This window comes from Prinia subflava, chromosome 2 (genome assembly GCF_021018805.1).
Source record: "Prinia subflava isolate CZ2003 ecotype Zambia chromosome 2, Cam_Psub_1.2, whole genome shotgun sequence".
NCBI lineage: Eukaryota > Metazoa > Chordata > Aves > Passeriformes > Cisticolidae > Prinia > Prinia subflava.
The window spans coordinates 35,575,509-35,588,429 of NC_086248.1; the positions used below are offsets into that span (position 1 = coordinate 35,575,509).

General features: G+C 41.4%; 1 protein-coding gene across 1 annotated transcript in view; it reads left to right on the forward strand.

Moving 5' to 3' along the window:
- Positions 1-5,619: 5,619 nt before the first annotated feature.
- The window catches only part of ZNF292 (zinc finger protein 292), a 51,323-nt gene continuing 44,021 nt past the window's right edge, over positions 5,620-12,921 (forward strand). Inside the window, exon 1 of the mRNA XM_063389608.1 lies at positions 5,620-5,836. Within this exon, the coding sequence (XP_063245678.1) occupies positions 5,675-5,836 (162 nt within the window). The 5' untranslated portion in view covers positions 5,620-5,674. The remainder of the gene's footprint in view (positions 5,837-12,921) is intronic.

Here is a 12,921-nt window from a genome sequence, read left to right on the forward strand (position 1 = left end):
GTGTTTATGTGGAATCCTCCTAATTGAAAAGCTAAATATTGACAAATGGGGAAGAGAATGAAGAAAAGAATGCAGTGTTGGGAAAACACACCCATCTCCACGACACCTTTTATTTCTCTTAATAATTGTTTAAAGTATAGCTAGAACTCTGCTAGAGTCTCTCAATGAGAATTAAACTATTGAGAATTCAGGCAGTGTGCACCAGGAAGTGAACAAAGGAAAATGATAAACAGAAAACACAATTGGAAAGGTAGAAAGGCACCATTAATTATAGGTATTAGCACTGTGGTTTGTATTAAATTATGTAAAATGAGAACATATCCTCTCCCTTGTTTTTAAGATAGCTCTGAAAATATTTTGTAAGATTTCCTTCTGAAAAAACAGCTCAAGCTATAACCCAGGCTGTGTTTTCAAATGTGCTGTCCTCCCTCATAATTTGCTCCTTTCTGCAACCTGAAAATGGATATTGCAAAAACTTTTTCCATTTCTTGCCCCAGCTTATGCAAAGACAACTTAAGACCAGGCTCTGCTCAGCTGTTTTATTTCTTGCTGTCAGACATATAGGTCATGTTGATTACTGAGTAATATATAGAGCTGTATCAGTGATTTTGAATACAGGTTTATGTTTTATTTGCTCTTAATTTTTATGATCAGCTCCCTTTGCGCAAATCTACCATTGTATCATTTTCATGAAGTTTCTTTTGTAACCTTGTGAAGGAAAACTTACATGCCTTCGGAACAGCACTATTTATTGTCTAACATGACAGCTATGTCTGTTTCAACATATTCAATAATCAGTTAACCCTTTTTCCTTCACACACTACCATCCTTCAGCTTGAAAAGCTTTTGTCCTAACTAGTGCTTACTTTTACTGTTTCCAGACTGAAATTACACTTTTCACCTTCTGTTTCACTAAGCTAAATGAACCATTTTTATTCTCCTCTCATGAAGCAGATTCTCCATTTCACTGATCTTTCTGTGAGTCCTTTTCTGTACCTCCTGTGGTGCAATCTCATCTTTTCGGAATAATAGTGACCAAAATCGCACAAATTGTTTCAGATGAGATGAGACCAATGTTTCTATCTGCAGTATCTAATGGAAATAGATGACCTGGCATATCATGTGACTTTAGTAACTTTTTTTGCAGCTGGATTGTATCTATGAGTTGGTCATTCTCAACTAACACAACAAGCACTTCCTACCCACACTTACCTCCAACTAATGAGGTTCTTCCCCAGCAGAAAGTATTGCTATCAGTCTCCTTGCATGTTGTGTTATTAAAATAAATCCATTCATTTATTAAGGTTCTGAAGGTCATCTAGTCTTGATCCTTCTCATATTGAAATTGTCTCACTGTTTTGTATCATTTGCACATTTCATTATTATAGCTCATTTTTTCCCCCTACATCATTAATGGAAATTTCTGGATGAATAAAGATCTTCTGATGTTTCAGATGAGTATGATAGGTTTTTTGCTTTCATCTCAAATGTGGAACATTCGTTTCCATATCTTCTTTCTCATTAGCCCTTGCTTTAATTTCCTTTGTAAAGGAAGCTGAGCTTCTCAAAATGCTCACTTTATCCTTACCCTTCTTAATATTTTTCAAGTAATCATTTTGTTCCATTCCTTTCAAGCTTTTGATTGTTTCCAATAACCCTTTTGAAGCAGCTATTTATCAAGCTGGGACTGACTGTTAGTCTTGTTTGAGATTTGAATTACAGATATGTTTTTTCAGAGAGATTTGGCAGCTGCCAAACTTTTTCCACATGCAAGTCCTCAACCACCTAGATGCATGTCATCATCAACTCATTCCCCTAATTTCTTGATGTTTGACCCTTGAAATTAAGAACCTTAGTTATCAACCTGCTTTTGTTCCAAGTAGTATTTTTCCTAATTAATCTTCCAAAACCTATTTCTCTCCAGATGTGAAGCCAAACATCTCCAGCACATCTTCATGCTCTCAAACAGAAGCTCCTTGATGTATTTTCGCAATAACAAGTTCTACTTTGTTTGTCCTGTCGCTCTTTGTTTCCTTAGTATCTATCACACAGCAAATTCTAATCCTCCATTAATTTCCTTAACTTCCCAAACACCATGAGTGTTTTAATATTTGTGTGATCCCATCCTAATCTTTATTCTGTCATATCTTCTGTTATCCCTAAAAGATCTAGTTTTGTTGCCAGAGTTCCAGTGATATACAAGTCTCACAGCTGTTTCTTGCTAACATGACATTCTCCCTGGAAGAGTTAGTCCTCTTCCCAACTGCTGGCTACATACAGTCTAAGCTACACTGTTATCACTATTCCAACCCTCTCTCTTTGCTGTCATCATCCTAACCTCCGATACTTCTTGTGCTATTTGCTCGATTTCCCTCTTCCACTATCTAAAAATCAAATAGTGGGAGACTAATTTTTTTTTTTTATTTAAAAATGTTTCAAACAACTGATAGGTAAACAACCCACATACAGGAGAGTTTAGGTCATGAAGACTCCTTTATCTCTTATGCATTTCTAAGCAGGCCCTACATCCCAAAACAAAAGGAGTATCTGATGTGCCTCCTCTAAATGACAGCTTTATTTGAGACATGAGAATCGAAGTATGGAGCAAGGAAAACACCACACTGTGGAAATAATTAATCAGTCAAGGAAGCGGCAAGAATAAGAGAACAGGGAAGAGTGTAATTGAACACCAAAGAAATTTCGGATGGTGAGGAATACTTACTGCTACAAGCCCTTATCGTAAATCTTTATTTCTAGCACACCCAAGTAATAAGCCTTTCAGGTCCTCTTAACAAAAAAATCTGTCTTTGAACTGGTGTAAAAGTCCTTTCCCTTCCAGTCTTCCATTTTTTTGTGTTCTTTCTCACCATCTTCACCATCTTTGTTCCTTGGACTGTTTTGGTTGAGTTCATATTTTTCACCCTTCCTTTTAACTGTCATTCCTAATACACGCATCTTCCTCATCTGCTTCTGTCTCTGTATTTACATTTTAACAGCAAGTGGGTTACTTAACTATATTTACAATTAGAGTCAATGCTTCTTCCTCTGCAATCTAAGCCTCCTCTCTCTTATATTCACATTCTTCCACTGTCCCATAGTCTGCCCCACATGTCCATGAAGAAAACAAATATTTGAAAAGAACCACTTCTCTGCACCATCTCTTTCTCCTGTCTCCATCATGCACCAGCTCTTCTCTTCCATGAGCTCTATCCACCACAGCGTAACTTCTGTCAGGAGTCAAATACAGGATGAACAATACGGCCTCATAGTTGCTCTTTATTCTTTCCCTCTTCTCAGGCCATTGTCAAGCTTGACTCAGTTGCTGTCATCACATTCTCACTGTTGTCAAGAAAAAAATAACTCCTTTGTTATTCACCACTGTTTGTGGTCATTCCTTCTACTTAATAATTCTTCTCTGGGTCTCTTAGATATAAGTTTAGCAATTAACTGCCTGTGAGTCATGATTAGAAACAGGAGTCCTCCCTTGCACATGGCCCCTAGAGGCTTAAGTGTAAGTCCTCTTCAGGGTAGCACAACTGAAGGACAGGCTACTTCCTGCTTGATCCTGAGGAGAACAAAACAGACGACACTTACTCTACCCTTTCCAAGTGATAACCTTTGGCATGAGTGAGAAACCCACACTCCCTTTCTCCTTCCTTCCTGGCCTGGGCTCAGTTCAGAACACCCCCGGTCAAGGCGGAAACAATACAGCAAGCTAAAGCAAGGACAGACTATCAAGGACAGAGTTATCCAGAAGAGAAGGTATTTTAGATCCTGCAGATATATTAACTGATTGAGAAAGAATATAAATAGGTCTTCATGCCACTGTTCCCAGCATTTGCATGGCTGACTAGTAGTGGTGTTATAGGTGGTTTGGTAGCGAGGGATACATGCAAACCAGATTTTCCTGGTACTACATTAAGCCTTAAATGGAAAAGCTTAAAGTCTTCTCTTATTCTACTTGTAACGGAATGGATTTTCTGTGCAATAAAAGTCAAGAAACTTGAAACGTTTCAGGCTTGCAAGTCGCAATTAAGATATCTCTTGGATGCTTGTATGGAAAACTAGAAACATACTACTTCACTGCTATGACCCAAAATGTAGTCATTTTTGGACCAGATTCCCATGCCTGTCTCCAAAATGTTGCATATTCAGTGCTATCAGTGTGAACGTCTACACTTGCAGATTAACATTTCTGCAGTCCTGGAGAACTTCTCTTCTTTCCAGTTCTGATTTAGTGTTCATTTCACTATACGCCTCAGCTTTCAACTGCATGCAAGTAGGTAGCATCATTTGTCTTTTGTGACTAAAAAAAAAGAGGAGAACATCAAATCTGTGCGACAGTCATACAAGATAAGGTAATGGGTATGGGATATTGAGTTATACCTGGTCAGTGCAAGACTGAAAGGCATATTTAAGGGTCTGCTGGTAGTCTCTTCCAGTCAAAAGACTGTTACACCCAATTTAAACTCCTGTAAAGTACCAGTGTTTCTCATTTTTCAGATGATGTGAAATGCCCAGCTTAAGAGACAGGTTAAGACAGTGTTGGCTGGCTATGAGAAATGATTCAGTTCAGTTCAGGCAAGGCTCTTGCTGCTGTAACACATTTCCTCCTCAATTCCTCAATGAGGGCTAGCAACGTGAAGAGTGTGAAGCCATCAACACATGTCAATCTGCAGACTAGAAGACTGCAGAACATGTATCCATGCCAATTCAGTGTCCGTCAGATCCATGCTTTCCTTCTCACCAGAATTAATGCCTCAGGCCCATCTCCAGTACTTCCAACATCTGTGGCAAATGAAGGAGTTTCCTCAACTAATTTAGTAGATGCAGGGAAGGACAATGTCCACCACTGGAGCTTTGCACTGTTGAGTGTTGCTCAGCATGCAAGGGCAACAAAGCTCTCCAGAATCTCCAGATCACAACTGCTTCATTTAAAGAGACAAGCTGCATTTCCCATTTCCAATTCTAAAAGCAGGATGATCTAGGTGTGAAGACAACTCAGTGGCATCCTTGAAGCTAACACACTTCCTGCAGAGGAAGAAAGGTGAGGTAGTCAACAAGCCACAAAACCTCAGTGGTGTCATGGTCCGTCCAGCAGTGGTTTGTGCCACATGGTGCTCTAAGGTGGGAGGAAGGATTGGACGTGACCCTTCATGTCACGGTCTAGTTGACGTCATGGTGTCCAGTCATAGGTTGGATTCGATGATCTGAGAGGTCTTTTCCAACCTAATTGATTCCGTGATTCTGAACTCGAGGGACAGCGGCGAACACTAACCGGCCCAGCCCGGCCCGCCCTCACCGCCCCGAGGCCGCCGCCATTTGCGGCCGTTTTACCGCCAAACGCGTCGCCGCGCGGGCGAGGGCGGGCCCCGTCACGTGGCCGCGCGGGGGCGAGCCCCGGCGCGCGTGGCGTCGCGTCACGTGAGGCGCGGAGGCCCCGCCCCCTCCCCGGCCCCAGTCCTTTGCGCCGCGGGGGGACGGCGGGCGGTGCGCGCGCGCGCGCGCCGCGCGCTCCCGCGCGTCTCCATCTCCTCCGCACGTGACCCCCCGTCCCTGGAACGTGGCATTGTGTAATCACGTGACCCGGAGCGGAGCGGGGGGAGCCGAGGGAGGCAGGGAGGGAGGAAAGGGGGGCGGGGGGGCTGCGTACGCGACGGAGCGGGGTGCGAAGATGGCGGACGAGGAGGCCGAGCGGGAAAGCGGCGGCCCGGGCGGCGACCTCCTGGAGCTGCGGCGCCTGCGGGAGCGGCTGCTGGAGCTAGAGACGGGGCTGCGGGAGAGCCGCGAGCCGGCCGTGCAGGCGGCCACCGAGTACTGCAAGCAGCTCTGCCAGGTCAGGCCGCCTCTTCCCTTTTCCCTTCCTTTCCTCCGTGCCCTGCCTCCGCCCGCTCCCTCCCCTCCCCCGCGGGGTGTGTGTGTGAGAGAGCTTGGCCGGGCTGGAGCGCGGGGGCCGGGCGGGACCAGCGCCGCCCCCGCCGCGGGGAACCCGCAGCCGGCGGCCCGGTGCAGCGGCTGGCCCGGGAGGGGGGAGCGGGATCTCGGTGCTCGGGACCGGGCCGGGCCATCGACGCCGCGGCCGCCGCTCGTTCTGGGCTGAGACGGAGTGGCCCCCGCTGCCGCTCCGGCCCGGCCCGTAATCCCCATCCCCCGCTTCGCCTCCCCCCGCCCCGGTTCTCGCGGTCTCCAGGCCCCTTTGTTGTGCTCTGCGGCTCGGCTTATCGAAGGGCCCTTTGTTCCTGGCGGCGGCGGACCGGGGCCCCCCCGTCCCTCCGACACCCCTCCTCCCCTGGGGGCGAAGGGAGGGAGGCGGCTGTCCGGGAGGTGGGGGCTCCGCCGCTCCTCCGAGGGGCCGGGCAGGAGCTGGAAGTCTGTCCCGGATCCCTCGGCGCAGGGCTCCTGCTCTGTGTCCTTTTCCTCCCCCTGCTCCCTTTCCTGTCATACCCCCGAGGGATAGTGGAGTTTCTGCCATCCTAGGAAGGTGGAGGTGGTAGTGGACTGTACAAAGTGGTGGTGGTGGTGGCAGGTCTGTGGTGCTGCTCCCCGTTTTCTCGCTCTGTCGAGGGAGCGCAATCCCCCTCGGGAGAGGGCTCCCGAGCCGGCACTGTTTGAAGCCCCATTGTGTGTAATTACTGTGCCGTCGGATAAAGGCCCGCTTCCCCGAGCTCGGGTCCTAAGGCAGGGTTTGTTTGCAGGTGTTTCTTCTGAGCTGGTGACCCTGCTGAGTGTTCGTTCCTAAACAAACTTTGTGGTACTGCTAAAAAAGTAGACCATTTTAGTCACGTCTGTGTCTATACATGGCCTTGATTTCTCTTATATATCCTCTCTTGGACAGCATTAGATGTATCCCAGTGTATAAAACAAGTTCTCAACTATTCTAGGCCACAGAAACCACTACTTCTGTAGCTTTACTTTGTTTAATAGACTGGCTGATACAAGTGATAGTATTTGTTTACATATTACTGTCACCCATTCATGGACGGTCAGGCAAATTGTTAAAGGTGGAATGGATAACAGTGGATTCACATGGTTAGTTTGAAATGTGTTTTATTTCTGATTTTGTATCTAGTTTCTTAAAGACTTGGTTCTTGGTGGCCATTGGAGCATGCTAATTTCGTATCTGTTGCTTCTGGATTAAACTGGGCTCTACTTTCTTCTAACCAGGAAGATTTGCTGCTAAATATTTTAAGCATAGTTTTGTTTTGTTTTGTTTTGTATATACAGGATTCATATGCCAGGTTCGTTTTTCTCTGGTCAAAATTTATCATATTGTGCTTGGTTAGAATGTCCGTGTTGATGCACAGAAACATTGGTTTAAGCACAGAGAGATTGGTTTACGTTGGTTCAGATCAGTGTGTTCTTGGTCTATTTTATCTTTGTGCCTACTTAACTCCATACGCTGAGAGGTGGAAATCTGCCTTTGCTGGCTCCGGCTCGACTTGTGAATGAGCTGTTCACTGAACTGAAGTAGTGAGGGTAGGTGGGAATGAAGACACCATCCTTGACATGAACAGAGTAGATTGCTGATGTCTGAAGCAGATTTATCACTGAAATTGTGGTTACGCGTTCTTAGCGAGTGGCTTCAAGAGTTGATTGATTGACTGATTTAAAGTTTAACAAGTCTGAATATTCTTCTTCTTACTGTAATGACTGTTACCAAAGTCTGTTGTAAGGCCCAAGTTTACTAGGTTTCTTAACCATGAACCTTTTAAAAACAAGTCTCACTGAACAAATCAGTTGTGTAGAAACTGACTTAAAAATCGTGCTGTTTTGAAATGAGTTGCTGTTCCTTCCATACCAAGATTTATGGTGCGACCCTATCGGTTTTTGCAGGCTGAAGGCTGATGTGTGACACTGAGAGTTGAGACATGCCATTCAATGTTGAAAGATGCTGCTTTTCAAATTTTGGACAGAGGTCTAAACAGATGCTGAATGTATTAAAAAGTGTTGTTAGGCAAGTAGTTTTGTACTGGTTCAGCAGGTGTTTTTTAAAATGTGTTCACCTGTGCTTGTGGTGCCAAAATACTTATCCATCTTCTTCTGCAGTTTTAATCCTTTATTTGGGCTAACACAAAATAGTATTCATGATTCAGGAAGTGGGTTTAGCTACTTAGTTTGCACTGTATGACACAGTTGTAGAAAAACCATGTAATATAAAAGCCATCTCAGAACTCTCTTTCAAATAACAGTTTGATGGTATCTGCCATGCTTTCTAGAATAAAGTCTTTGAAAATATATGCATGAAAGAAGGATTTGGTAAAATATATTAAACTGAGAGTTCTTATTTATTGTATATATAAATTGAGTATATATCACATATTTATATCTTAGGTCTAGAAGCTCAGTAATGAAGAAATAGTGTTTCTCTCAGTATGATTTCACCTGCTTTTTTTGTAATAACTGCACAGATCTTGAACGATCTGGTGTCCTTGTTTTGTTTTGCCATGTAGCCACTCTAGAGCGCAGCAACCACCTAGCTTATTGCCATAAATTAACTTTTATTTTTTTGAATGAAGTGGGTAGCTGTGTTCAAGAAATAAGCTTATTTTCAAATAGAAATGTGCAGTAAAGCATGGAAAGGTCCTTAGGTTCAAAGACAAATAAAGGATTTAAGTATTCTGTGCTTATTAAATGAAGTCGGAGTTGTACAGCCAAGCCCTTTATATGGTTTTGAAATACCTCAGTTTGAAATATTTTATTGTTTATGACACAACAGTGTCAAAAACACATAAAAACAAGACCATTGTACCTTGACAGAAAATGTTACAGAACTGTTTTCTTCTCTTGTAAGAATAAAGTTTACTTTGATGTATTTTATATGCAGTATTTCATTAGCTATAAATATGTTTGTATGTTGCTGCTGATTGCTCTGTGAAATGGTGCAATTATTCTTAAATTTTAAGGGGATTATAGACTGGACCTTAATCCTGTACCAGATCTGTGTGATTGTGGTTCTGTTCTCCACTGTCAGCATGCAATAGAGAGCATTATTTGTATTGTTATCAAATGGAATTTACATCTATATGGGTATATGTAAAATGATTTTATAATTGTGATTTGTGCTCTTCTGCTGCAGTTTGATAATAAGCAAATCCTTGACAAATGATTATGTTTTCACAAACTATGTGAGTGCAGACTGTGGCAGACAAAACAAATATCTTCAGCTGTAGTGACTAAAAATTGCAAGTGTTAATTTTGCAAGAGTTCAGAGTGGTCCAAAGAAGATTGCTGTTCTTGTTACCATGTAGTGCCTGATTAGATTATTTTCAGGCTTGGCTCATAAAGGTGACCAGTTGTTTATATTCAGTTGGAGAAGACCAAAATTTATGTTGGGTTTTTTGTGCTAGAGAGCTAGGTGAATGTGCTGCTGGTGGGTGTATCAGAGCTCCTCAATATGGGCTGTGTTCCCTTCCAGTTGTCATTATGTGCTGTACTTTCTTCTTCTTTTTTTTTTTTTTTTATACATAAAAAAAATACAGGCTGCTAATATAGATTGCAGGCTGGTAACAAATTTTCTGTTGTCACTAGGTTGTGATATCTTTTGTGGTGCTTCTACCTCTTCTGACTTTTTCTATACCTGGTGTGTTTTGAGTCTCCTTTGTTATTTTGACACTTCATCTCTTTCCTGAATCTGCTTCTGAGGGTTGCTTTTTTCTCTTCTGCTGTACTTTGTGGTGCAAATTCTCCAAAACTGTGAGGTGGTTAGGTTTGTTATACTAATGTACAAGTTGCCAGCACAAAGTGGCCTATATTATAAACATGAGATACTATTTGGATGGTTGTGTGGCCTTTCCTCAGTAACTTGGTCTACACTTTTGGTTCATTTCTTGGTTGTCTTGTCATGTCTGCCTGTTATGAGAAAGATCATATGTTAAAAGTGTGCTTGGTTGTTAGCACACACAGTATCCTTCTAGTGTTGGCAGTGTACACAGTAGTAACTTAGAAACTTCTTAACACTAACAGTAACAAGATGTAATAATGATAAAAAAATGGGGCGGGGGGAGTGCGGTAATCAAAATTTTGGAGCATTTCAGAAGACACCGTGAAACTTCTTTTAAAGTAAAATTTGTTTTAGCTATGTTCTGGCTACGTAGTTTGTTCCTGTTGTTTTAAGCTTGTTTTTACTGTGTGTTGAGGTTCTAGTGAAGTATTAGGACCTTTTGGTCCTATCCTATTTTTTTGGGTGTGCTGTCATGCTAGAGCAGATATTGGTAATATTCAGGGATATATAATCTAAGATGTTCCTCCTAAAAACAGACCTTCTTTTTATGTCTCTACGTAAAAACCTTTTTTCTATTATTATTATATATCTGTAATCAATGCATAGTACAAGTTTTCGCTATTAATTTGTTTCTATAGGAGGTTAGTCTTACATTTTGTCTTATAAATTCTCCTGTTCTTACTATAATTGGCATTCAGTTTTTATACCTCACAGACTTGGTGACTTTCTGGTGCTGTCACCTTCTTCAACTGTCTGTGTCTTCCTCACTTTTAGTCTCTGTATTCTCTTCAGATCTCTTCCTCTTCAGATCTGAGATGCCAGAAATAATCTTCAGTTCTATCCATAATATTTGAAATAAAGGCTTTCTTAAACTTTTCACTTATGTATTTTGGATTTATCCAAACCCAGAGTCTGTCTTAATCTAATGACAAGGAAGTGTTTCAATGGGCTGCTTTATTTTTTCCTGCAGGAGTTACAGTATGATCCCTTGCCAAGAGTAATTCTGTGTATAAAGACCTCAACAGCCTTCAAAGGATGTTTTTTTTGCTATTTCATTGAACACCTGCAGTTGTGATGTGACCATAAGATTAGCGTTCACTGATGGTGAGAAACATCACCAGCAAAATGTCAGGTGCCTTTTTAATATAAATATGAAGACATTTCCTCTTTTTCTTAGTATCAATGATTTCTTACTCCAGACAGCTTTCATCAAACTCTTCATGAGTGCATGGGTAGATGTCCACCTTTGATTTTATTTGGTTCAACAGCTAACAGTGATGTTCACATAATACAGGCACAAACTGGTGGAATGCAATTGTTGGTGAGTGTATATTTTCTGAGCTTTCAGTTCAATTGTGCCCTGTCTAATCAAGTCTGTGTCTCTTCTTTTGGGTATGCATGAATTTCATAGATTCCACTCCTTTAAGTAAATAGTGTTTTCTGTTGAGTCTGGTAGCGATTTTTACACTGAGGTAACACTTAGAAGTTTCTGTTACGATGTTTCTATCTTTACACTTACCTCTACCATTCTATGTTGTTTTTGGTTTCAGAGTTTCTATTTTTTTCTACATTGCCAAGAGTGCAAGATTCCCATCATAACTTCTAATACTTTTAATTTTACTTTCATACCTATGACCTCCAGATGTTCTGCTGTTCAGGAAAAGATGTACAGCTGGCAGAAATTGCAAGGAATCTGCTAAAATATAGTACACCACACAGATTCCTAAGTGCATGAAGAGAAACACCTGTCACCACTGTGTCACGTCATGCAGACTTTCAGCTGCCTCAGGCATTTTTGTTTCATCACAGTGAGACCTACCGTGTCAAACAGTCACATTATGTCTTTGACTGGGGAGGTAGATAGAAGCAAAACCCCCTGATACATATTTTAAGTAAACTACATGGAGTTAGGGAAATTGTCCTGCTTTCAAGTAAAACAGTATGTCTACCTATCCGATTAAAATGTGCATAAAAATATTTAGAAGAAAATGTAGAAGAAAACCCCTGGCTGTTCAGGGTAAATCTAATCAATGAGCATAAATGTTCTAATCCTTGTCCTCAGTAATGGCATCAAGACCCAGCATCATAGCAGATTGGAGCTGGTCTTTGTTAGAACTTCTGAGGTGTGTACTATAAGCTTTTATTAATAGATTTTCCTGTGTTGAAGTAAGCCAGGTAGACCATGATTCTAAATCAGCATTGATTATTGGTAAGCCATAGCTACAAATGCTTGTTTAATCTGTTCTCAAAACTATCAATTCAAAAATATTCAAAAAACCTTCCTGCATAATACATTTCAGTTCAGTGTTCTTTGCCTTCAAAAATTTCTTCTGCCTGCCCTTGCAGTATAACTTAATATCTTGTTATAGCTTAAGACTATTGCGGTTTATTGTATCCCATGTAGATAATGAAAAGTAGCATATTCTCTTTCTATTGGAAGCACCTCTTACATTTTCAGTGCTATTTTCAATTCTGTTCTACTTCTTACTTTTGAGTTTTTGTAGTTATTGATGTTAAACTTTTCCTATTTCCCCCTTTCTTTTTTACTTTGTTGCTATATCCTTGGAATGCATGGGATTTTTGAAGTTCTTACTTGCAGGGAATGTAACAATCTTATAAGAATTTGGTAAGAAGGTGGCAGTCTATATAAGACTTAAGTTAAAGCATTTCTCCTGAGTACAAGTATTCAAGAGAAGAGTGATAGTTCTCTGAAGAGTAACAAATTAAGGTAGTTAAGAATATGACAAAACATAAAGGGAGAGATAAAAATTACTAAAACTTCAGCATGTTGACAAAAGCTCATCTTTCAGCGTAAATTCAGCAAATAAATACTTAGTTTCATAGTTTAGTTACCCTGATGCACATGTTTTGCTGAGTTAAGTTACTTGATGCTTACTGGAGAAAAGCCGTTCTATCAGCAAACCACCATGCCTCTAAGAAATGCTTCTAGTGAAAAGTTAATACTCACATGTGGATACAGTTCTGCATAATATCCTGGATTCTTGTTGCCCATTCAAAGAATGCGAGGTGTTCTGCTTTACATAATCCTTCATCTATTTGAAAAAAACTCTGAAGACCTCCCTGTAGATTCCAGTTTACTTGTTGGCTGTACCAGCAGCTGCATATCTGTGCTGACATAATTTCTGTACTGACACATGCACTCCTGCCTTTACCATTTCCCAGAAATCCAAACGTTATTC